This window comes from Boleophthalmus pectinirostris, unplaced genomic scaffold (assembly GCF_026225935.1).
Source record: "Boleophthalmus pectinirostris isolate CB_2022bp ecotype Guang Dong unplaced genomic scaffold, ASM2622593v1 HiC_scaffold_15, whole genome shotgun sequence".
In the NCBI taxonomy this organism is placed as follows: Eukaryota; Metazoa; Chordata; class Actinopteri; order Gobiiformes; family Gobiidae; genus Boleophthalmus; species Boleophthalmus pectinirostris.
This window is the reverse complement of record NW_026571070.1, coordinates 6,191,201-6,218,590: the sequence shown is the minus strand read 5'-3', so window position 1 is coordinate 6,218,590 and position 27,390 is coordinate 6,191,201. Positions and strand designations below refer to the sequence as shown.

At 39.9% G+C, this 27,390-nt stretch overlaps 1 protein-coding gene across 1 annotated transcript in view; it reads right to left on the bottom strand.

Moving 5' to 3' along the window:
* Positions 1-27,159, bottom strand: part of LOC110175540 (cadherin-12-like) — a 458,088-nt gene extending 430,929 nt beyond the window's left edge. The window contains 1 exon segment of the mRNA XM_055150970.1: positions 26,923-27,159. Coding sequence (XP_055006945.1) covers positions 26,923-27,159 — 237 coding nt within the window.
* Between the last annotated feature and the right edge of the window lie 231 nt (positions 27,160-27,390).

Sequence of the window (27,390 nt, the reverse complement as noted above, 5' to 3'; positions counted from 1 at the left end):
GCCAATCTGCACCATTGGCCCATCGGATCACCACTGACACTCACACACTCCAACAAACACACTGCATTCATACAAGCGGGAAGAGGAACTTGGACAAATAAGAGTCAGCTGTTTGTATCAGAAACACCTGGCTGTGATCAGGAGAGTCTTGCGTGATGTCACATAGCACTTGAAGCTGCACAGGTCACTGGACGCAACACAAACTGAGATTCGTGTGTTTTTGAGCAGAAAGCTGCAAATGAATCAGAATTTATTTATCTTTTCAGTATTAAAAAAAATACACAGAAATGAAACAGGGCACTCAGGTCCAGGTCATCAGCAGCGCAAATAATAATACGAATAAATAGTTTAAAATATTGCATGTCTTTAAAAACAGCCCCCACTCACGCCCATTTCCTAAAGTGCTTTCCAAGTCAGTGCTTCTTTGTAAAGGTCATGAGTGTCAGGGCCACATGACCTAACGGCATCAGGATAAAATCTGTTCTGGAGTCTAGTAGTTCTGGCCTGTAGGTGGCGCTGTGTTTTGTCTAATGGGAGAGCGGTAAAAAGTCCATATGCTGGATGGGTGGAGTCCTCATGATGTTATACGATTTTTGTCCTGTGACGAGTTTGCACTAAAGTTGCCAAAATGTGCCTAAGTAGATAATGCTTTTAAAAAAACATTTACATATTTTAATAGCAAAACAAAAAAAAAACAGTGTTACAATACAACTCAGTGTAAACCAGCCATTATAAAACAGATATGATCTATGTGATACATTTTTTGTCATGTCACGCACTCTTACTATAAAATCTGATCAGATCAATCCCTGTTCTCCTAAACTTGCCTTGTTCATTTTGCGTATCACCTCATCACCCCAACACACTGAGACTTCTGCTCATATTCTTTTAATACCTGCTCTCCACATCACTTCTGACACGAGCAGACGAGCTGTGAAAGTGACAGGCGCTCGGCTCGAGTTAATGTGACCCTGTTTGCTCTCAAAGGTGAAACCAAACCGCACCTCAGCATCTGCTTGTTTCTGCTCAGCTTCGCCTAGCTCCTTCTGGCTCCTCCTAGCTCCTCCTGGTTTTCCCGGCTCCTCCTGGCTTCTCCTGCTTCTTCCAGCTCCTCCTGTTTTCTCCTGGTTTCTCCTGGCTCCTCCTACCTCATCCTGGTTTCTCCTGGTTCCTTATGGCTCCACCTAGCTCCTCCTGGCTGCTCCTGGTTCCTTCTAGCTCCTCCTGGCTTTTCCTGTTTCCACGTAATTCCTTCTGGCTTCTCCTAACTCCTCCTGGCTCCTACTAGCTCCTCCTGGCTTCTCCTTGCTCCACCTAGCTCCTCCTGGGTCCTCCTGGTTCCTTCTGGCTCCACCTAGCACCTCCTGGCTTCTCCTTGCTCCTCCATCTTCTCCCGGCTCCTCTTGGCTCCTGCTGGCTTCTCCTGGTTCCTCCTGGCTCCTCCTGGCTGCTCCTAGTTCCTCCTGGCTCCTCCTAGCTCCTCCTGTCTTTTTCTAGCTCCTCCTAGCTCCTCCTGATTCCTCCTGGCTTCTCCTAGCTCCTCCTGGCTCCTCCTGGCTTCTCCTGGCTCCATATAGCTCCTTGTATCTTCTCCTGGCTCCTCCTAGCTCCTCCTGGCTTCCCTCTGGCCTTTCCTCCTAGTTCCTTGTATCTTCTCTTGGCTCCTCCTGGTTCCTCCTGGTTCCTCCTGGCTCCACCTAGCTTTTCTTGGTTCCTCCTGGCTCCTCCTGGCTCCTCCTAGCTTTTCTTGGCTCCTTCTGGCTTCTCCTGGCTCCTCCTAGCTCCTCCTGGCACGTCCTAGCTTTTCTTGGCTCCTTCTGGCTTCTCCTGGCTCCTCCTAGCTCCTCCTGGCACGTCCTACCTTTTCTTGGCTCCTTCTGGCTCCTCCTGGCTCCTCCTATCTCCTCCTTGTTCCTCCTGGCTGCTCTTAGCTCCTCTGCACATACCTCACTTACAAATATATTACATCGTCTGTCAAATCCAGTTACTTCCCTGCAATGATTTAAAGCACCACTTAACATGCATTTGGAGTGTTTATTTGCAAGTCTGGGAAAATAACAAATGCAGGAGAGGAGTGATGTCGGAATAACAATAAGGGAATGTTTGGCTCCTGAAAATGCTGTCAAGTTTTAGACTCAGAGATGTCTAATATAGTTTTCTACATTTACAAAACATTGCGGTGTTTTGGTGCGGATGGACTGGGACGATTCGGAAATGTTAAGTGGTTCTGGGGGTTACAAAAGGTCATGAGCAAAGCTGGTGGTTTTATTTCCGGTGTGGTATAGGATTTTGATCAACATACCATATAGTATTTTAATCCCGGGGTCAGAATCCTATTTATGGTATGTTGACCCCCTCATAGAATATTGACCCCCCTATGAAAATCTATATTTTATTAATAAATAACTTGACTTCTATGGAAAACTTTGAATATTTATACTATATCTGCAAATTAAAACATATTGACATATTTAAAAGTGTTTTTCGAATAACTCAGATGCATTTTTTGTGGATTATAATTGCTGAATGTAAAAAAAAAAAAAACTTAGTTCTTAGTACTTATTCATTAGTTAGGTAATCAAAGTGATGAATAATGATTTGGAATCTTGTTAAAATAGACAATAGTTAAATAGTGGATAGTAATCTGACCCCCCAATGTGTTTATTATAGTTATGATGATGTAAAGTAAGAAGTAATGTTAGTTGAATATAATATAATTGATCAATTATATAAAAAAGGAGGTCAAAATCCTATGACTATAATAATCTGACCCCCCAAAATGTTTATTATAACACAACATGACTAAATTCAAGTTCATTATCCGTACAAACCATTGCCTAAATCAGGGGTGTCAAACTCATTTTGGTCCGGGGGCCGTTTCCAACCGACTTTGATCCTAAAGGGGCCGGATCAGAAAACTCATGTCATATAAACCCCAAAAATAGCAATAAGTTCAAATATTTGTGCAGAGAAACGCAAATCTATAACAGAAATCTTTTTTAATTGATGAACTCTTTCTTATTATAATATTATAATATTATGAACAACCTGAAACTTGAAGAAAAATTCAATTTCAACACAAAGTTTTAACAATAACTTGTATGCAAACAAGAATAAGTCAATTTTTCTTGGAAAATCCTGCACTCGGCTCCACTTTTCTCATGTTGGACATTTTTCTGATGAGGGTGTCACGGTCAACAGTCAAAACGATCGTCCTTTAAGCGTTTGGAAAGAGACAAGTCTTCATTTGTGCTGCTCTGGTGGGAGGGGCCACGTACAGAGACGCTGGAGACGCTGCTGTGATAAACACCACAGAAAATTACCAAGATTTTAATAGAAAATGTAATTAAAATATTTTAGTAGAAAATCACCCAAGGGCCACATTAAAGGTCTTGGAGGGCCGGATCTGGCCCCCGGGCCGTATGTTTGACACCTGTGGCCTAAATTGACATTATGATTAAGGATTATCTGAACATAGCAAACTAAAAACCATAACAATGTAAAATACAATATAAAAAGTGACAAGATTACTATGTATATGCGATTTTAACAATACGTTACATTTACACAAAATACCAAGTCGTCATACATCAAAACATTCCTTAAAATATCTTAAAAGAAAGTGAATATGTAGCAGTATATAATAAAAGTTAATTACATGAGAAATAACGATAAGTAACTACTGAAGAAAAAATTAAGGGGAGTCAAAATCCTATGGGGGGGTCACTTTACTACAGCGGTATGTTGATCCCAGGGTCAATATACTGCGGGGGTCAAAATACTATCTCACACCGGCTTGTTCAATGTTATTTTCTGATAAAAAAAAACACCTCGAGTTGTGTTTTGTTTCATTCAACTCACACAAGAGTCGATTCCACGTAACAAAAGACCTTAAAAGATTAGAGCTCAACTTGAAATTACAAGTCACCTCCTCACATGGGTGCGTTTATATTTTGAAAATTATTTGCTAATTAAAAACTAATGACATATTTGTAATGCAAGTGTCTGGATGGGAGCATAAGTAATTAAATTGTTGATAATTTGTGTCTATAATGTTCCTCTGTAATGGATTATATTTTTATGTATTTTGGCCTATTTCTCTCAGAACGAGCAAAAAGAATTTCGGTGACAATATATCACTTTAATTGAGCCAATGCAGACTGAAAATTTTAGTAGCAGCAGTAGTTTATTCAGTCATTTTGCAGCTCTACAAAACAAAACTAAACAAAACATAGACTACAACCCCGTGAATCATGACCGAAAGGGTTTAGGCTGAAGTAAAAAGTACTTGACAACAATGACAGAATTCCAAGAAAGAAAGAAAAGCAGCAAATGAACAGCAAGTTTGCATTTACAATTTCACTTATGACTTACTGTATACATAATAGAGATAGAATATAAATGAAAACAAACCACATTTAATGCATAATTCATTCATTCCAGAGCTCTGTATCTTTCAAAACATATCATCACTCAGATTGTTCCATGTACTAACCCCTCTAACAGAAGTATAATCACTTTTTTATTAGTTCTTATGTTCTTTTTTTTTTTTTTAAGATGACATTTTTTTCACCTATTGACCCTAAATGTTGTACTAAACCTGGTCTAAACCAAGACTAAACCAGGCTGAAAGCATCGCTGATTACTGACGACTGCAACCCAGGATTAACTCAGGACTAAACCAGGTCTAAATCAAGAACTAAACCAGGTCTAATACTGCACTAACCTAGATCTAACTCAGGACTGAACCAGATCTAACTCAAGACTAAACCAAGACTTACACAGGGCTAAACCAGGTCTAACTCAGGACTAAACCAGGTGTAACACTGGACTAAACCAGGTGTAACACTGTACTAAACCAGGTCTAACTCTGAACTAAACCAGGTCTAACTCTGGACTAAATCAGGTCTAACTAGGGACTAAACCCAGTTTAACCCTAGATTAAACCCAGTCTAAATAGTAATAGTAAATAGTAAAAAGTAATAGTAAAATAAACTAATGCTAGACTTGACATTGCAGTATGATCTGACGCGAATACATTTGCATTATTACATCATTTGTAACACATTGGGTTGGTGGTTGTCTCTGTCTGTTATGCAAATCAAGAATTCAGTGTTAATGTCATTTGGCTCTAGTCCTGGTCTAGTTTTAGTCTAGTACTGGTCTAGTTCTGATCTTGTTTTGTCTCAGGAGCAGCACACATAGTGTCTGAGAAAACCGGGATTAACTTGCTCTAACCTACAGCTAAACCAGGTCTAAACCCGGACTAAACTTGCTCTAACCTACAGCTAAACCAAGTCTAACCCAGGACTGAACCAGGTTGAAAACAACTCTGATAGTGACCACTAGACTCCAGGTCTAACCCAGGACTAAACCAGGTTTAACCCAGGACTAAACTAGGTCAAACCCCGGGCAAAACAAGGTCAAACCTAGGACAAAAAAATAAAATAAAATAAAACCCAGGACTAAACCACGTTAAAAACAACTCTGATAGTGACCACTGGACTTCAGGTGTAACCCAAGACTAAACCAGATCAAATCCAGGGCAAAACTAGGTCAAACCCAGGACTAAACCAGGTCAAACCCTGAACTAACCCCAGACTAACCCAGGACTAAACCAGAAATAAACCATGACTGAACCAGGTTGAAAAGAACTCAGATAGTGACCACTGGGCTCCAGGTCTAACCCAGAACTAAACCAGGTCTAACCCAGGTCAAACCCAGGACTAAACCAGGTGTAACACTGGACTAAACCAGGTCTAACTCCGGACTAAACCCGGTCTAATCCAGGACTAAACCAGGTTTAAACCACCTCTGACAGATCCCGACCACTGCACACAAAAGCTGCACTTAACAGGAACTAAACCAGGACTAAGCCAGGACTAAACACCAGGACTAACACCAGGTCAAACCCAGTCTAAACCAGTTCTAACCCTGGACTAAACTAGACCAGATCAAACTGACTTCTGCACACTAAGAACACCCCACAAAAGCTGCACTAAACCAGGTCTAAACCAGGTCCAAACCAGATCTAACCCAGGTCTAAACATAGCCTTGGCTTGAATTAGTTACACAGTTCAAACCAAGAATCAAAGACCATAACATTCCTCATCAGAACTGGAACTTTCTTTAATTAAAATGCACGCAGTTCTTTTGATTATTGTGACACCACCTCCCCAGTAGCCAATGTGTGCTCATCCGTTTCTGATTATAATTGTTCTCGGTTTTAATGACACTGGAGCAGGCTTTTCCCCACATACTGTATTTCATATTATTTGTCTTCCTTAAAGCTATTGTCCAACTTCTAATCAAACACAAATAGATTAAAACGTCTATTTGGTGGACAGAATTTAAATCCACAACGGGCCCACGCTGATTAGAAGCCTTGGGTGAAATAAGTCAGATCTTAACAGTGTAATAACGTTTGTAACTTTTTGGCTCGGGCTCCGTCACCTGCTTGTTTCTGTGGAGATGTCATTGCTCTGCCTGGAATGTTCCACAGTATGACATTAAACAGTTCTACATTTGCATTTATTCAATTACAGGAGGTTTTATAGCTCAAACTTACTTAGAAAAACATGTATTCTGACTGTGAGCGGGGTCGTCTCTCCACAGATCTGACCTGTAACTTGGTCTGGTTTGGTCTCCATGAAGATAGAAAGGTTTATTTAATTTCTTGATCAAGGTTTTTGTTGACAGATCCTCAGTTTTTTGACAAATCCTCCACCAGAAATGTTACAAAGTGCACCTTTAACGATGCTGTATCTACTTTTTACCGTCTTAAAAATGTGGAAAAAACTAAACTGTGCAGTGGTTCAAAGTTGTTCCTCACTTTTCTTATGCATTCTGAACATCTTAAATATTCACCGTGATGAGTTTATAAAAGGGTTAAACAACTTTCAGAGACCAGAGTGCAGTTTTATTATCACTAGTTTTCACAATTTGATATGATTTACTAAGAAACAGAAGAAAGAAAATGACAATAAAACAAACTCTAGAACACAGGTGTCAAACATAAGGCCAGATGCGGCCCTCCAAGACCTTTAATCTGGCCCTCGGCTGATTTTCTACTTAAATATTTTAATTAAAATATTGTTAATTTTCTGTGGTGTTTATCACAGCAGCGTCTCCAGCGTCTCTGTACGTGGCCCCTCCCACCAGAGCAGCACAAATGAAGACTTGTCTCTTTCCAAACGCTCTTAAAGGACGATCGTTTTGACTGTTGACCGTGACACCCTCATCAGAAAAATGTCAAAAATGAGAAAAGTTGAGCCGAGTGCAGGATTTTCCAAGAAAAATTTACTTATTCCTATTTGCATACAAGTTCATGTTAAAACATTGTGTTGAAATTGCATTTTTCTTAAAGTTTCAGGTTCTTCATAATAATATAATATTTTGTAAAAGAAAGAGTTCATTTAAGAAGATTTTTAGTTTAAAAATGTTTTGTTTCAAAGGTCTTTAAAAAAATTTCTGTAATAGATTTGTGTTTCTCTGCACAAATATTTGAACTTATTGTTATTTTTGGGGTTTATATTCCATGAGATTTTCTGATCCGGCCCCTTTGGGATCAAAGTAGGTTGGATATGGCCCCCGGACCAAAATGAGTTTGACACCCCTGCTCTAGAATGTGATTTCCAACATTAAATCATAGTATCGTATTTTCCGGACTATAAGTTGCACCAGCCAAAAAATGCAAAAGAAAAAAACACATGTAAGTTGCACTGGACTATACGTTTTTGAGCGAAATGTATTTTATAAAATCAGAGACCAGGAACCGACATTTCATCTTGAAAGTCAAATTCTAGTAATAACAATAGAAGAGAGAACAACAGACTGTTAACGTCACATATGAACAGTTCTTCAGATAAACTATAACATAAACAACAGAACAGAACAAGTTTAACAAACTCTCCATCTCACTCCAAATCACTAAATCCATTCAATTCTTCATCCTCGGTGTCACTTCTGAGCAACTCTGCGACCTCCAGAGGTAAACAGAGCGCTGTAGCTGCCTTCAGACTCAGCATAAAGTTCCAGTTAGATTATTCCGGACTTTCTGAATCCCGACAGGATGGTTTCGGTGTCACTGAAGTCCAGGCTTCGTCCATCCATCCAGTGGCTTCCAGGAAAGTTGCATGGTGCATCCTCCCAGTTCCCGTGAAGCTGTGTTCTCCATCCCCGTTTTTCGCCAGTCCCTCACAAGTTTCTCGCTCACTCCAAACTTTCTTTCTGCTGCTCGATTACCGTTTTTGGCTGCATATTTCGCTACTTGCAGCAGGACAGCGGCTTTTTCTGCAGGAGACATGAGTTCAGGAGTACAGGAGTAATAGGAGGAGCAGATACTGACACACAAGACTAGAGCTTCTTGTGGCTGTCAGTGTAAAAAGCAAAATGATATATAAGTCGCACCGGAGTATAAGTCGCAGGAAACACCCAAACCATAACAAAAAGTGCGACTTATAGTCCAAAAAGTACGGTACTTTCTTTCCTGTTCCCATGTGGTCTTATATCTGTGTAATCCCTCAGTGGTCTAGGTAGGTTCCATACTAGTCTATGTGCACTTATACTTGTTCAGAAACAGCTCAAGATCATTCTAAAGCTATTCAGGAAAGCTTCATTTCTGTCAATCCAACATTTTCGAAAGTTTGTGAAACTTATTCAAATGATCTAGTTGCATTACTAGTTCGTGATCAATATAAAACTAGACTATATTGCGTTAATTAGATGCATGTTTCGCTCAGATACGTGGGGAAAATCAGATACGGGGCCTTTAATTTTCAGTATTTGATTTGTGGTGATCGTTATTTGCTCCATTGTGAGTGTGAATGGGTTTTGTGGTTAATTAGAGACAGGTTCTGCTCAAGTGCGGGATTTAAAAGTGCTACAACTTTTGGATGAAGTGAAAAAGTGTCACAACATCCCATTATAAATGAAGACTTATAGCACTACAGAGACACACCGCCCACAAATCAGATCACAGTCGACGCGAGGAATCTGTGCTATTTTAGAATCCGCCGGCACAGAGCTCTGAGGCTATATTGCTGCCTATAGAAAAAAAGGTTTACAATGCCAAAGTAAGTTGTGGGAGATAATAACAGTGTAATAGTGAGCAGTTAAAGCAGAACAAATCATAAATCCACTTTTTAGTTACTATGTGGTGTTTTAATAGCGTCGTCTACTGTTTCTAGTCATTTTTTTGTAGAACTTTAGTACAAATTATAGCTAAATTTGCAGCTTTCTAGTCAAAAAACACCTAAATCGAAGTTTGTGCTGCCTCCAGTGGGCATTTCAAGTAGCTGGTGACATTACAAAAGACTGCACTGAGTACAGTCAGGGGTTGCTGATTACAAACACGTAGGGGGTGGTGTTTGAAGTATTTTAGACCAATCAGAATGTTCCTTATACCTCTAGACCCCGCCTCTACGTATTATAAATAAGATAATTGCACTGGACTTTTGGAATCGTTGAGTAGTCAAAAAACGGCGGAAGTTGTGATAAAATATGAAATTAAGTGTCCAATAGTGTTGTAGTCAAGACCACACTAACAGAAGTCAAGACCTGTCCAAGACCACAGGGTCCTGGACAAGACCAAGATCTCTGAGGGTCGAGACCGAGACAAGCCCGAGGCCGAGACCATCTTTGTAACTTTCAACATTTATTTGTATTTTTAGTTATTTTAGCGCATATATATCTTTTTTTTTTTTTTTTTTAGAAAGCTATGTTATCACGCGTCACGCGTCGAGTATCAGACCTCGAGACCGAGTCCAAGCAGCTGTAAGACTGAGACAAGACTGAGCCCAAGCACCTTCAAGACTGAGACAAGACCAAGTCCGAGCACCTTCAAAGTCAAGACAAGATTGAGTCCAAACTCCTTCAAGACCGAGATAAGACCGAGTCCAGGCACCTTCAAGACCGAGTCCAAGCGCCTTCAAGACCGAGACAAGACCGAGTTCAAACGCTTTCGAGACCGAGACAAGACCGAGTCCAAGCACCTTCAAGAGCAAGACAAGACTGAGTCCAAGCGCCTTCGAGACCGAGACTTCAGAGAGTCAAGACTCAAGACTTCAAGAGACGAGACTCCAAGCGCCTTCAGACTTCCAAGCACCTCAAGACCAAGACTTCCAAGCGCCTTCGAGACCGAGACTAGACTTAGTCCAAGCACCTTCAAGACCGAGTCCAAGCGCCTCCAAAATCGAGACAAGATTGAGTACAAACTCCTTCAAGACCGAGACAAGACCAAGTCCAAACTTGGTTAAGTCCGAGAAGAAGCCAAGACCTCAAAAAAACAGTTTCGAGGTCGATCTCAAGTCCATGGCTGGTCCTGATTACTACATCCAAGTAACTAAAATCAACTTATTCAGAAAAAAGATCACTTAAAGTCCCACCATGTAACTTTCCAGCCCACAAATACACTAAAGCGAAAGCATTTATTTCTTTTTGGTTGTTGCTCTGACAAACCTTGTAAAACACGCGACGTTACTGTGAGAGGGCTGGCTTGCATCTCCACAGACCTGACTCATAACTCGGCCCGATGAAGGGCACGCCACCTGCTCGTCTCCATGGAAACTGCAATATTCCACAGTGTGGCATTAAACTAATCTATCTAGGAAGTTACACACAGATGGCTTTTTGCTTGGGAAGCGAGGTGACAATGCAGCTGTACACGCTCTTAGGCACAAAGCTGCAGTGAAAACATAAATAAAATAAAATAAAATGAAGAATGTGCTTGCTTTTAACATTCCACACTAAATACAGGCTAAAAATAACAGTGATGAGCCCACGTGCTTTTTTATGTCTCTCACTCTGTCACAAATGCACCTTGGGTTAGTGTTTTTCTTGTGAAATAATTGTGATGATGTTTTGTCTCACGTTTGGAGCCACACTTCCAGCGTGTGACACTGGCTTCTGTGGAGAACTTAATTGCAACGCGCCTCAGAAAAAAAAAAAAAAAAAAAAAAAAAGACCACTTTAAAGTCTGATGAAACACTCCAGATTGATCAAGGGACTTCACAGCTGCTAACAACAAAGCCGCATTTCATATAGGATTCTGAGTATTCCCACTCTAACGCCGCGCACCTGAACACATCGCATGTTTCTTCTCTTTACGAGGGCAATATAGAAACGCAAATGAGATATGAGACTTGATTTGTGGAGCAAGAAGTAAGTAAACAAAGCTGCTTGTCGATTTGAATCTGTTTTAAAACGACGATCCAAGTCCTACAGCAACAGTAGAAAATAATGGTTATGAAAGAGATCGTTTTGAATACATATTACCACGACTTTACAAGGGCGACCTTAGGCTATAAATACAAATAATATTAATCTCTTAAGTCTGTGAATATAAAACATGCTGGTTGGCTGTGTGGCCCGAGGGATAAAATCATAATAGTTGTTGACTTTAGTTCAGATACAGAGTTTTTCATGAGAAACACTACATTAAAAGAAAAAAAAAAAAAAAAAGAAAAAAAAGAGAGAGAGAAGTAGAGAAGAAGTATTTCAAGTTGTAGTGAAAGGTGGTAAATTCTTCACAAATTAAAAAAATAAAAAATAAATAGCATTGTTTTGAATTCTTCTATTCAATTCATGTATTTATTTTTTATTTATTTGAACTTTATTCACCGAGGTAAGTCGATCCTGAACCAATTCTCATTTACAACAGCAACCTCGCATTTATATTTGTGAGTTTTCTTTGCCTAAATTGTTCTAAAGTTATTATTTCTTGCGATATAGGACCTAACCCTATGTTCTGTCAATCATTATTATTATTATTTATTTATTTATTGCTCATGATATTATTTTGTTGGCAAAAATTTTAAGAGAACAACAACAACAACACATTTTTTAAAATAAATCTGACAATAAATACATATTTCTACCATTATTTGCCTTGTCTTTACTGCATGAACAAAAGGAACAGGAAAAAGATAAATCTAATATAAACCCTGCTCTTATCACAGATTAAAAAAAAATTACATTCTTTTCAAATCAAAGTCATCAATTATCAAAGTGTGGCATTAAATTATTCTATATGTGCATGGAGACAAGTAGGTAACACGAGAACAGGTCACAGGTCAGCTCTTTGGAGAAGTAACCCCGCTCACCATAACAATGCATGTTTAAAAAAGCCAAAACGTGTTGTTGAGTACATGTAAGATAAGATACACTGGCATAAAGCTATACTATGGCTTATATCATCTCCATGGAGACATTTACGTTCAGACTGCAAGGCTTAGATGCTCAATTCGAATTTTTTGTGAAATCCAATTTTTTTGCAAGCTTGTTCACAATTCCAAATAAATACGACTTGTATGTGATCTTCAGTGTGAACTTTAAATGCCCCAAAAGTGTCCCACATGTGCATTCGAGGACAAGATGACGTCACACGAAGTGAGCGTGCTCAGTGTTAACGGAAAGAGCCTGAACATGGACGCCGGCATTGAGCACCTGGAGATTTTGAAGCTGCTGTCGTAATGGAGCTTATTTGTTTATCAAAGAGACTGAGAAGGAGAAGGACAAGGTTTATGGTCATGGCGTTTTGTGGGAGCAGTGTCCGTAGGAAGGAACGTGTGGGTGTAGAGCTGTAGCCAAGAGTGGTGGGATTGATATGTGCTTTGCTGCTTCACTCACTCAGTTTTCATATGACGAGAAGAATGTTTGTGTACATTTGTGAGCGTGTAGGTGGGATGAATGTGACCTGGCCGTTCAGACTGAAGTCGCATGTCACAAGATCGGATCTGTATCGGTTTTTGGAACACATATCCAAGTGACCTGGGTCGCATTTGAAAAAATGTTAAAAGATCAGATACAGGTTGTATAGGGGCGAAAAAAATCTGATTTGAGTCACTTCAGGCTGCAGTCTGAACATCGCCTTATTTCCGGAACTTGGTGACTGGATAAGGCGGTACATTAAAATATTAAAACCCTGTGTTCACGTGTAAATACAGGGCTGTGGGCGGGGATATGAGATGGGGGCAAACCGTAATTATCTGCGCGCTGAAGCCTCAAATGTGGGGCAACACAACATCACTCAAACTTCCATAATTCACTCTAAAAACATTGAGTAAGAATATCATTAAAAACTGTAAAAACGCAGTTAAAAGTGCATTTAAAATCTTTACGTTTAAATGCATTAACAAGAGAACCATGTATGTTCCCTGGAGTTGCGTTAGATGTGAGACCGATTCCCCACGGGTTAAACAGCAGCCCCTCTGTCTGCAGATGCATGGAGCTAATTGAGAGCCATATAATTGTCCACAGCATTAGTCCAGGAGAGCCAGGTCCTGTCAGGGCACTAAATGGAAATCGTGTTTACGCTGCACTCTGAATATATTACTACAATTAGGCAGTGATAAATGTGGAGGACCAGCTCGCTACATGGGGCTCGTGAACCCTGTGTGCGACTGTGGACTGGAAGTAAAGGAGGGGACAAAACACAGCATGGAGGATCAGGACTAAACGGAAGCAAAGTGGGCAGAAATAGAAAGAGCAGTTGAATATGGTGGAATTCTTTAGCATTTTTGAAGAGGTAGGGAGTGAATATGTATGAATATAAAGCAGTAAGTTTTTGCGATTGCCCATAAACCAAAAGCTCAGTGGTTCAAACAGCACCTAGACTTATCGCTTAGTACATGATACAACAGAATAATGCTGTTTTTAGAGTCAATATTTTCATGGGTACTTTCTCTGTGCTTTTGGGAGGATAATTGGACTTTCAGGTGATCGTGTTTGTGACATAATTTTGTTACACTATTATATTTTCTTCAGGGATACATCACACTTCTACTTGTTATCTTTTATGTATTTATTTATTAGATTGGGACAGAGCATGTTAATAAACAAACATGACACAACATGAATGTAAACACACTGGATTGTTGCACATTACATTCATTACCCAGTTCCCATTATTGCACACTCCATTTATTGCACAGTTCCCATTACTGCACCGTTCTGATTATTGCACATTCTACTCATTACACAGTTCCCATTATTGCACATTCCATTTATTACACAGTTCCCATTACTGCACCGTTCTGATTATTGCACATTCTACTCATTACACAGTTCCCATTATTGCACATTCCATTTATTACACAGTTCCCATTACTGCACCGTTCTGATTATTGCACATTCTACTCATTACACAGTTCCCATTATTGCACATTCCATTCATTGCACAGTTTCTATTACTGCACACTGCATTCACTGTAGTTCTCATTATTGCACACTCCACTCATTACACAGCTCCGATTATTGCACACTCCACTCATTACACAGTTCCCATTATTGCACACTCCACTCATTACACAGTTCCCATTATTGCACAGTTCCCAATTACTGCACACTTCATTCATTGCATAGTTCCTATTATTGCACATTGCATTTATTATACAGTTCCCATTACTGCACACTCTATTCATTACACCGTTACCATTATTGCACAGTTCACAATTATTGCACACCCCATTCATTGCACAGTTCCAATTATTGCACACTCTATTCGTCGCACAGTCCAACATATTACACAATCTAGTCATTGCACAATTTCCATTATTCTTCAGTCAATTTGGCCACACATTCAACAAACTGCAAATATGTCTCCACAGAAGTTCAATTAAAATCACAATGCAGCTGCACATGAGACACGTTTGGTTTGACAATCACCAATTTTTCATTTGAGCTTTAAAAGAGCTATTATGCATATTTCCACTGTGTCCTTGGGCAAGACACTTCACCTACATTCCCTAGTCTAGTTACCAAGGTTGCCATGGTCATGTTTAAACTTTTTTTTTTTTTTATCTTGAATTGTTACCTTAAAATTTGGGGATTTTGACCGACCAAGAAGTGCAGCTTGTGCCGTTCAAAGAAGGAAGGTTAAAGACTAATGGATTTAATGGATTGTGTAATTTGAGCAGTTTCTGTATCCATGGCGACTCTGCATGGAGATAGCAATAATATCCAGCTCACTCTGAAATGCTACAGACTTTTTCATGACAATTCAACAGGCTCTCTACACCAAACATGGCAGAAGACCAGAGGAAACACTTCAAGGGAATGGCTCATATCATCGACCAAAACAACAGACGGGAGAGAGAGGCTTAGGAGAGGCTTTCCTGTAGTGTTTCCAGAGCTCACCTGGCGCCCCCTGGAGGCTGCCGTGATGGTGCAGGACACAGAGGAAGGACACTTTTGTCTTGGGGGTTGTTACTCCCCTCAAACTGCCCTGACACTGATCAAAGGGACGACCCTACATGAGCTGCACGGACACTTTTCTTTGAGTTTTTCTTTTATTATTGTACTTTACTGCTCTCTGTGCTTAAATTACACCTCAGGGACAAAACAAAGAGCTATTGATTGATCGTCTGTCAGTTTTGAAGATGGAATCCAATGTAAAACTCCACTGCAAACACAACGAAGAGGAAGAACCTGAAAAAGTAGCTGCATAAACAACTACAAAATTACATCAATATAGATTTAACCTGGGGGTATGGATAGTCACAGCCAGTGACTTTTGATTAAACCAGGTATAACCTTTATGCTCCTGCATCTTTTATCTTCAGGTCAGAATCTTAAAATAACACAAACTTGTTTTCAAACTCTTGCTTGTTCGTCCGTGCAGTTCCTCTCACAATGCCCTGCTCGTGTTCCCAATGTCCCAGAGTCTCAGAGGAATTATCCGAGAAGACAATTTATAGTGAGTTTACAGAGTGCTACAAAGTGAAAAGCAGAGAGCGTGGTTTTACACAGTCTAAATGACAAACTAACAGGAATCCAACATTGTTCATGATGACCAAGTTACTGATGTTTTTATGTGGAGCTTTGGTTTTCAATTATCCAATCTGAATGCATGATGGGGCGCTCGATTTGGGTTGCCAGATTAAATGATCAAATCCAGTTGGTTTAAACTTAAAAGACCTCTCTCTGATCTGAATGTTCACTACCTAAACCCTGCAGCAAATCATGAATCAGTGCTAATGCAGCCTCTGCAGCTCGGGGAGGGAATTCTGGAGGTTCTGAGCTTTCACATCGGGCCTGTCCATAAACTGAGAATGAGAGAAACTTGGATGTGCCCTCTATCTGCAGGTTAAGGCTCTGGCAACTCAGGTTCAGTTTTTTATTTTTTATTTTTAAACCAGTATTGCCGGGCGTACACTGTGCAATATTTTCGATTGTTTCACTCAGCCTCAGCTCAAACTCTATGACCAAATCCCAGGAATTAAAAGTTCACAGCTCATGATTCATGTTCTCACACTATACGATCCACTGCTCAGTGTGAAACCCTCACGAGAAGCGACAGGATTTCAAATTGTTTATATTCTTGCCACCTGCGATTGCAGATTGGGAGCTGGTTGTGAGGTTACTCGGATTAATCAGTTCTCGTTACCCCATGTATACTACACGAAGCATGACACACGATTACCCAAAAACAGTTGCATAAAAAATTGGCTCAAAAAAGGCCAAAAATATACATATTGTTAAATACATATAAATAAATATATATTGTTGTAGTTTCTATTCTGAGTCACCAGTGGCTTAAAATCTTCTTCCCTAACCTTTTGCTGAGAACAAAACATTATGCAGTTTGAAACTATGACATATAGCCCAATGGAAATAATATATAGCACAATGAAAAACTTAAAAACTAAAACGTTTATTTTATTTTATTTATTCATTCGTTTTACAGCCCATGGGAAACAGTCTGATTTTTATATATTGCTTTTCCACATCAAGGAACCACTTACCAAATCACATGTACACAGTGTTGGGATGTGTTGGGAAATGTAAGGAATTACTGTAATGCTTTGCTTTTTGCAGTAATGCAGTAATGTGTGGCATTACGGGGAAAAAAAATTATATTTTACTCAGTACAAATGTCAGTTACACATGTTACAATGCTTTTTTAACCTTTAACCTTTTTTGAAGTGGTGGGTTTTTCGTTTTTCTTCATACAAATTTGCTAAAATCACCACGATATCAGCAGCGGTGAAATGCCATCGTTACGATTCCGAATGTCGGGACGAGCCGGGAGGTGTGCCCATGTAGACCGTCGGGTGACCACGGGCGAAAGGGCCGGCACGGGGCTAATCACGGCCATCGCCTGATCACGCTCTGCGGACACCCTGCTCCGTGAGCTCGGGGTTCTCTTGGGGGCGGTGCTAGATTCCAAGTCCTAGTCCAAGATTAGTTCTGGGTTAGACCTGGTTTAGTCGTGGTTCAGTCCTGGTTCAGCTCTGGTTTAGTTCTAGTTTAGTCCTGGTTTAGTCCTGGTTTAGACCTGGTTCAGTCCATATATGGCGCAGAAGTTCGGCATCTTCAGTTGCTGATTGATATTTGACGATCAGCAACAGCTGATTTTGTTGAGAGAAACTTGAAAGTGCTGCAATAGTCATGTGATGTCTTAAATTTTAAATACAGAAATATTGTAATGCAACGAATTACTCTGAAATGACAGTAACATGTCATAAATAACACATTACAGTTTTGAAGTAACTTGCCCATCAGTGCACGTACATTCATACATTAGAATACGCAGACACTGGGGGGGGTTAAGTAACTTGCCCAAAGACACAACAACGGCATTCACTGTCACCCAGACCATGCAATTCCTAGTCTTACTACTAGTATTACTATCAGTGTTTATAAGGGGTGCACACGGTGGTAGAAATCAGTACAGTTAGTTCCCAAATTCACCCGTATCATTGTGCATATGCAAATGACCACATACATATTTGACAATGTACCAAATGTATTAGATCACAGTTGGGCAATAACTTTTATATTATATTCCTATGATGTTCTTTCTGTAAAATAACATGTATTTCTTCCACACTGACAATACTCAAACTGTGCAAGTCAACAGCAGTGGCTCAAACTCCCTTGAAACCACTTGGTCCCATTTCCGAGCATTATCAGTTTAACTTAGATCCTTTTAGCGTCACAATCATTCCGAAGCACAAGCTGTTTTCCCTTAAGGACACTTCCACAAACTGAATATTTTTGCTCCAAACCCTTTTACACAGAGCAGTGCATTACGGGGAGATTAACTAGCAGAGCCCAGCCATCCCAGCCCCGCTTTAGTCTATGGCATCTCCACAGACACAGGCAGGGCATCAGGCTTGATTGCTGTAGCGCTGGGGCAGATAAGTCAGTCTTACCATTATCCTATATAAGCCAGGAGGGCCAAATTACAGCACAGAGCTTTAAACCCCACTGGAGTTTGCTTAAAAAAAGTCTTAAGCCTCAATATAAATCCCATAATAAAACAGGAGGCAGAGGGCAGGGCAGAAAGCAGACACAGTGCACTTGTAAACATAACAGCGTTCAAAATGAAGTCGTGCGAAAGGGGACTATGGATTTTGGCGTCCGTAAACTGCTTATAGAAAAGAACTGAGGGAGTGTGACGTCACCCAGAGCGTTCAGTTGCAAAATGAAATGAACCAAATGCCAAATGAAATGTAGAGCCAGAGAGTTTATTGAAAGCAGCTGATTGGTCGGTTGTTCAATGTTCATTTCTTAATTTACAGACTAAAAACCAGGATCACCAGGATCAGGTAGAGCAGGTTAATACTGACATTTTAAGGTCAGAGTGACGAGTCTGACAGCAGAAGTTACAGAGACAGACGTGACAGTTTTTCAATAGACGTCAACTGCAACCGGACTCGGGTGGAAAAGAAAAATTGCGCCCATGTCCACTTCCTCTTTGGAACACAGTGGGAACGGGGGTCTCCAACCTCCGGAGCTACCAGTCACCTCCCAGCCCCCTTCCAAGTGGCTTGTCAAGGGATTTCACAATTATACTATTGTGCTGAATAACAAAAATGTGGTTAATTACATGCCTATTACCATTGTATATGTGTTATTTTGTAGGCCCAACTTTGTGTATTAACAAATGGACAATGGTTTATGTTTTATAGGCGTCTAACTGTACCCCGGGGCTCACCCTCTTTCTTATGGCCACTAAAATGAGCAGCTCTCTAGCATTTTTGTTTTGTAAAAGCAGCACACCAAAGGAAAAACACTGGAGACCCCTGATATACAGTCTGAGTCCCAGGGTTCCCACTCTTTTTCACTGAAAAAATTTCCAAACTTTTCTATGGCTTTTTCATGACCTAAAGTGAATTTTCCATGACTTTACGCCCCTACATATGTAGAATTGATCAGACTTTTAGGGCTAAATATGAAATGTTAACTCCTTTCCATTCACCTTATGGTTTAGTATTATAGTTTTTTAACATTCAAAATCCTGTCAGTGCATTTATTGTCGTCTCTATTAAACAAAAGGCACATACGTTCAGAAGTAATCATAATAGCTGAACAAAAACTGAACAGAAAAAAGTAAAAGAGATACTAAAATTCTATGACTTTTCTAAAACTTTCATTAGATTTACAAAATTCCATGATGTTTCCAGGCCTGGAAAATGACATTATAAATTTCCATGATTTTTCCATGACCATGGGAACCCTGGAGTTCACCCTAGTGGCAGTTAGTTACAAAACTCACACGTACATATTTCACATTGTTATAGCGAACCTAACCAATATAAGTCATCTTGTTTATTTCAATATAAAGGTTATGTTGGGCATATTCTTTCCATTTAACAACCTTATAAAAACCAGAGTATTGCCCAAGGACACAGCATCAGTATGAAACACAAGAGGTAGGAATGAAGAAAAGAACCCACAGCCTCCAAACAACAATAATAACAATGCATTGGACCAGGGGAGTTAATATAAGTGACAGATTCAGGAGCAGGACCACGCCTCAACCTCCCCCTGCTCCTCTCCAACCAACCACGGCTCGGCTCAACCACGCCTTCAATTACCCACAAGCCCTATTTATACGGCCTATTCTGACAACACCATCTGTCTCTGTTCTCTCGACCCGGGTCTCTTGTTCATCCCTCAGCCTGAAGACCTCATCTGCAAAGGAGGAGGGGTCCTGAATTGGCCGGGCTGATCACCTGAGACAAAACCCCATCCCCAAGTCTCCGCTCAGCCATTGTCAATAAATGTCTTTATCGTATCCCATTGTTGTGGCGTGGTAGCCTGATTCATCAGCAGGTTTCACTTCGTGTTAACCGTCTGACCTTTCAGCATTAGGATTCGTTCCCTCGACAGTAGGCAGGTAATTTTTTATTTAACCAATCGCTGCTATTTGATCATGACGTATGTATTCCCTTTGATAAAATTCACCAAACATTCTCTTTGTTCTGGCTTTAAATCCTCGATCTCAGGAATCGTTGCCAACACAGAATGTATGGCTCTTTGCTGATTGGCTGGTCCCCGGACTCGCACTTCTGGGGTTTTTGCGAGTGGAGGCACTAGGGGGCAGCAGCCTGGCTAGGGCAAATCCACCTTTATTTTTGTGATTTATGTCTATTGACTTGGGTCACGAAGGTTTGTGACTTTTAAAATATGGGTCCTCCGAAAAAAAGTTTGGGAAACGTTGCCTCAGCCTGAAGACCTCATCTGCAACGGAGGAGGGGTCCTGAAATCGGCCGGGCTGACCACCTGAGACACAGACCCCGTCCTGAGTCTCCTCCCAGCCATCACGGCTATCCACAGCATATCCCCAGGTTTGACTTGACCAGCCCGAATTTAAGACTTTTTAAAGACCTTTTTAAGACCTTTTTAAGACCACTTAAATGAAAATTAAGATCAACATCACACCCAATATGCAGGTGAAAAACACCAGATCCAATTCTAATAATGATCAACCAACTATCGTACTGTATCTAGAATCTATAGAGCCACTGTGCATTAAACCTACACTTCCCCATGATCCATCCAACATCTTCCTTCACTGTACTGATTGTTTACTCACTGCCGCCAGTGCCAGAAAAAAGTATTGTTTGTGCATACTCCAAATTAGACGTTCATTCACATTACATTTTATGTTGTTTTTTTTTTTTTTTCCTCCTCCGTCTAACATTGCACTGCAGCAGAGTTGAGTATCCCAAAAAAAAAAAAAATAGGTCAATGAAATTTAAGACTTTTGTGAAAAGATTTGGACAACATAATTTAAGACTTTTTAAGGCTTTAAATCAAGGAACATGAAATTTGAGACCTTTTTAAGATTTTTAGATACCCTGATCCATTGTCAATAAATATCTTTGTCGTATTCCATTGTTGTGGAACATTCATTTTTATGTCTGCACCACAATGAAACACGTTGCGATTGAGTTCGTAGTGGTAGAATTTCTTGAAGTTGTTGTTAAAATGAGTGTCTGAGATCACCTGGGCCACTTCACCTTCGCGCGTTCGCATAAAGTTAAGATCTGTGACGTGTTTTGCCCAATAACACTGGAGAGCCATGCTAGACGCGGTAATCAAACCTTCCCTGGACACCCATGTTCCAACTCTGCTTATTCTATTTTATCCGTTTCAACTTTATGGCTTATATTGTTGTGCATCGTCAGAAATTCTCAATTAGCATATGAAGCAACAACAACTTTATTGTTTTTAATAGCACCCTTTATGCAAATTAAAAAGTGTGTGTGCGTGTTATGTCAAAATAAACAAATCTATAAACCGGCAAATGTTAACGTTTTTCATCCTCTCTGACCAGAATAGCCATAACTTAAGTGAAGTTGTGCCGCAGGTGTGCCCTATAAAAAGCCAATCCCAAATGAAATATAAAACCGTGTAATAAAAAATAAAAAAAAGCATAGAGTTTGGTTGGAGGAGTGAAACAAAATGTAGTCACTCTCTTTTCTCTTTCCATTGGCGTCAGCATCTTCTCCCCCTCGTAACCGTGATGTAGTGACAGCTTTACTGACATCGTAATTCCAATTTATTTCTACCAACGCATTGATTCTCACGCCACGCCGACGTCACGTGCGTCTACCGGCCGAAAGCGGCGTCGGTGGCACAGGTCCATTACCATATATCGATCTTGATTTTTTTTTTCTTTTTCCTACCTCACGACCAAAGCTATTAATATCCGAAAACACTAACAAACTCTGACGTTTTTACAGCAGTGGCATTACGGGATTAAAATAGTGCGGTTCAGTCCCATTGGGCCAAATGAAAATGTGCAAGAGGAGACAGGAGGAGGAGATAAAGGACCTTGTATCAGTGTGAGGGGATAGAAAGAGGGGGCCAATGGATGCTAATGTATTCTAGGAAAGTTTGCGGCGAGGAGAAGACGCTATAAAAACTATAAAAAGATAGCACATGACATACTGGCTGTGTTAAATATTATTCTTGTTCATATATTACTTAGCTGTCTTTCTGTTTATCACATTTCCAAGGACTATAGTTATTTAGTAAGTATAGGTTTTAAATGTGCGCTGGAACGTTTCTGGAAGAGGGGACGATAACTGTTTGTCTCTGTGGAGAAGCTAGTGCTTGTTTCATAGTGTGGCATTACTATTATCTATCTCCATGGAGACAAACAAGTGCTGTACCCTCTTCTAGAAATGTTAAGGTGCACATTTAAAACCTATACTTACTCAATAAGTAAATATAGGTTTTAAATGTGTTTGTCTCCATGGAGGATCTTTATTCAGAATGCTTTATCCAGAATGTTTCATAGTATGGCATTAACATTATCAATCTCCATGGAGACAAACAAGCGCTGTATCCTCTTCCAGAAATGTCACACTGCACATTTAAAACCTATACTTACTAAATAAGTAGGTAAATGTCTTTGTCTCCATGGAGAATCTAGTGCTTTATCCAGAATGTTTCACAGTATGACATTATCTCCACGGAGACAAACAAGTGCCGTATTTTGTCCAGAAATGTTACAGTGCACATTTAAAACTTATACTTGCTAAATAATTAAGTATAGGTTTTATGTGTGTTTGTCTCCATGGAGAATCTAGTGCTTTATCTAGAATGGTTCATAGTATGGCATTACTTTTATTAATCTCCATGGAGACAAACAGGTGCTTTATCCTCTTCCAGAAATGTTACAATGCACATTTAAAAAACTTATACTTACTCAATAAATAAGTATAGGTTTTAAATGTGTTCATTTCCATGGAGAATCTAGTGCTTTATCCAGAATGTTTCATAGTATGGTATTACTTTTTTACTTTTTTTTGCGCCATCGGCTCCTCCAACCACCACCATCACCCACGCACACTCGAATTTCATACTAGGCAATGTGGGTGAAGTCTCTTGCCCAAAGACACAACAGCAGTTTTTGCGACTTGCACCCACATTGGCACCTGATTTTCCCAGTGTCTCCCATCCAAGTACTAACCAGGCCCAGACCTGCTGAGCTTCTGAAATCTGACGGGATCAGGCTTTGACAAGCCGGTATAGCCACAATAAGCGGTATAGCATAATGCCTGAAATAAAACTAACCTTGCATCGTATCAACTGTCGCATGTTGAGGGACTATTTTCTCAGCAGCAGCAGAATTTTACTTTGCCTGTGAGATAGGTACTAGATCAGGGGTGTCAAACTCATTTTGGTCTGGGGGCCGTATCCAACCTACTTTGATCCCTAAGGGGCCGGATCAGAAAACTCATGTCATATAAACCCCAAAAATAACAATAAGTTCAAATATTTGTGCAGAGAAACACAAATCTATTATCTTTTTAATTGATGAACTTTTTTCTTTTACAAAATTTTATAATATTTATCAACAACCTGAAACTTTAAAAAAAATTTCAACACAATGTTTTAACATGAACTTGTTTTACATTAACTTGTATAAATAGGAAATAAGTAAATTTTTCTTGGAAAATCCTGCACTCGGCTCCACTTTTCTCATTTTGGACATTTTTCTGATGAGGGTGTCACGGTCAACAGTCAAAACAATCGTCCTTTAAGAGCGTTTGGAAAGAGACAAGTCTTCATTTGTGCTGCTCTGGTGGGAGGGGCCACGTACAGAGATGCTGGAGACGCTGCTGTGATAAACACCACAGAAAATTAACAATATTTTAATAAAAAATAGAATTAAAATATTTTTGTAGAAAATTAGCCAAGGGCCAGATTAAAGGTCTTGGAGGGCCGGATTTGTCCCCCGGGCCGCATGTTTGACACCTGTGTACTAGATGATATCAGTCCATCATGTGTTCAGAGATCAGACATGTGCAGGTTTAGTGCAGCTCTTTATTTAAAAGTCATTTCACTCACTTTATGTTGGTCAGTTTATTTATGTTGGCTCCTGTTGCAATGGAAAGACTGAAAAGTGTTTCTCTTTTGGACGCATGTGCACTCAACTTTATGTTGCAGTAACCGGGACACTGCGTTTACATGCACCATGACGAAACCGGGATACTTAAAAACCCGATCATACCCGGGACACTGATGTGCACGGACTTGCTGAGTGGTACAGTGATCTCCAAGGAGGTGCCAGAGCCGAAACGTGGGACTGTGACAGACGCAGCCTTGTCTCCTTATACTACACTACGCATGGCAATCTACATTCAGTTTGTCGATTAAAAATGAACATAATCGACAAAATTCGGAATGATCAATTTGATGATCAGTTAGTCGACTAATCATGCCCATCCCTAGTTCTGATAACCACAATTTATATGTATACAAATGCCACTTTTAGGCTGCCATAGACTTGATTGCAATGACTTTTATGCCAACTCTGGATCTTTTATTTTGGCCCAGATTTATGCAAGATGCCCTCCCATCCATATATACAGTGTGTTATTACATATGTTAAGAAAAAATGTAGAAAACAGCGCTTCGCCATTACAATATGTGGTCTTTTTTCCAGGCCAATTTATGCAAACATCATACACACAACAGCTAGTCACGTGGCCTTATACTGCACGCTGCAAATAAACGAGGCTCCATTGTACATGTTTTGAGCTGTAGTATTCTTTGTATGGCCAGGGGCACTAGATTAAATAAAATACTAAAAAAAAACCTCTACAAACCACAAAAGGTTTCATTTTTTCCAACCCACATTTCACTATTCTATTCAAGTTGGTTTAGTGCAATCTGCTCTCCACAAAAGGCTGTTCAAGGACAATGAGCGTTTTAAACACCCCATTGCCTCAAACTAGTTTTAAAACTTTTACAATCATTATTCTTCAGATTGTCTGCCTCCTGTTTCTGTAACTTCTCCCATTTACCTCCAATAGCTCCTTACTGTGTGATTTATTACCACCTGCGCACTGTAAAAAGCCGGAGAAATGAGGCTTTTACTTTGGTTCATGTGACATCATAACAAGAACGCTCAGGGTTTAAAGAGGGGGTGTAAGCGGAATTGACTTTTCGGAGACTTCTGCCATGTTATAATGTTGTTATCTCATCGAAAAGTGGTTTTATACGTCATCCGTGCATGTTTGAGTAATCTAGCGATCTCTCCTGAGCCCAAATCGAACCCCTGCTTATGTTTAGCAGCACGATTTAGTCCAGAGCTCGAAATTTTTTCATAAATATACAAAAGCAGGATATGAAACAATGTACTACAACTTCACAAACCTGATATGATGTGCAGTAGTTCAGTGGAATGCCTGTGTGATTGTGTTGTGTTGCGCTCTGAAGGGGGAGTGGGTGAAACTGAGACTAATTAAACATGTAAATATGTAACACAGTGACCTAATTATGTAATGTGTTAGCAATTAACACACCAACAAAGTGTAGCACCTCCTTTTTTTTTTCAATTTAAGCTGGAGGGTAGGTCAGAATTGTGTGGTAGAATTTGCCTTTTGCCGGTCAAATCTGGTTAATGGTACCAAAAAAATAAAAAATGAAAAAATAGACAACTAGTTCAAAATGCTCTCAGTCAGTGCAATTGAACTTCTGCAGTTTTTGTTGTTGTGTTTTTTTTTAATAGGCTCAAAAAAAGAGTGTAATATTCAATCACAAAAGCATCACTGTTGAACTTTAGTACCTAAGACGTCACATTTGTCAAACCAATCTTTTCTCAAATATAATGATGAGGGGTGTAACGGTACATGTATTCATGCCAAACTTGTTTTGTTACGGGAAGTTCAATTCGGTGCAGGGCTGTGTCCAAGTGAGTTTGTCCAATTTGTGTGTGTTTACATTCCGACACTATACCTGTGACCTCTGTCCCTTGTCGCAGATCTGCATTTACAGCAGACGATGAGGACAAGTTGTTTTTTCTGGACAAAAATATGAAAATTGAGAAAAACTTCATCCTGGAACTGTTAGTGCTGCTCTTTACTTTTTTGAAAAGTTTTGTTTAACTGTTTACAAGGAATTTATTTATTTTTTTAAATGTTTCTTACATTTGTTGCTTATTTGAGAATATTTGATTTAACTTATTACTATTACCAAGCAGCACTTTGCATTTATTTTATTTTCTATATATGTATAAAGTTAAATAAATTGTTAGTTTAATAAAAACACAAATAAACAACATGCAAATTAACCGAACCGTGAGCTCAAAACCGAGGTACGTATCGAACCATGATTTTTGTACTGTTACACCCCTAGTAATGATAATGTTCTGTTGTCTATTTTCTGTCTTTCTTAATACAAAAAAATGCCCACAGAGTTTCAGTACACAGGCCGTTGCCATCCAGCTGAAACTATACTTATTTATGATATTCCAGAGGAGTATTTCTCAAGCATTTGACACAATGTACTGCCAGAAAAGATTTCCAAGAAACACCAGACTTAGACCCGATCTTTAACAGGACTATTTCAGGTCTAAACCAGGTCTAGAACTGGACTATACCATGACTACAACACAACCAAGAAACAACCAATAAATACAACAAGCAGGACAAAATAAATCTAACCCCTAATAAAAATTAGTCTAAATTCAGCAAAACACTAAATCTGAAGAGTGTTTATGTACCACCAGATGCCATTCACATACCAACAGTTGTAGGCATACCACAATTTGAGAACCATTGTTATAACACTGTCATAGATGCAAAATATTTACTAGTATATATAGATCAGTTCCATTCAGTTTATTTGCCATTTGCAGTATAAAAAAAACACATTGGAAAAAGGGTTCCTTACCTTGCCGACGTACTGTGGATCGGACCCCATGTACTCCTCCAACACGAAGAACTGGTTCCAGACCCACCCACGCTTGACCCGCTGCATGGCCCCCGACACCCCATTCTTGGCCGGGGTCCTGGGCTTGGCCGGTCCCCCCCTGACCCGGTTCGACAGTGGGGTGGTGGGCAGCCGCAAACTGGAGATCTCGTGGGACAGAATCCAGAGGAACAGTAGCAGGCAGTTCCTTGTTAGCATTGGGTGATCCGTAGGGTGCCCGTCCCCGAAATGAAGTGTGCTAGTGACGCCAAGAGAGCCACGTTGGAGGATGGTGGGGACAAAATGGTCGACAGGTGAATTGGAGAAAAAAACAGGACAAAGAGAGAGAAAAGGGGGAATGACCCAGGGCAGATGTGGCAGCAGAAGTGAAGGATTGGAGTCAAGTTCTTGCGGAGATCATCACCTGGAAAACAAGAAATGAAAGTTTAA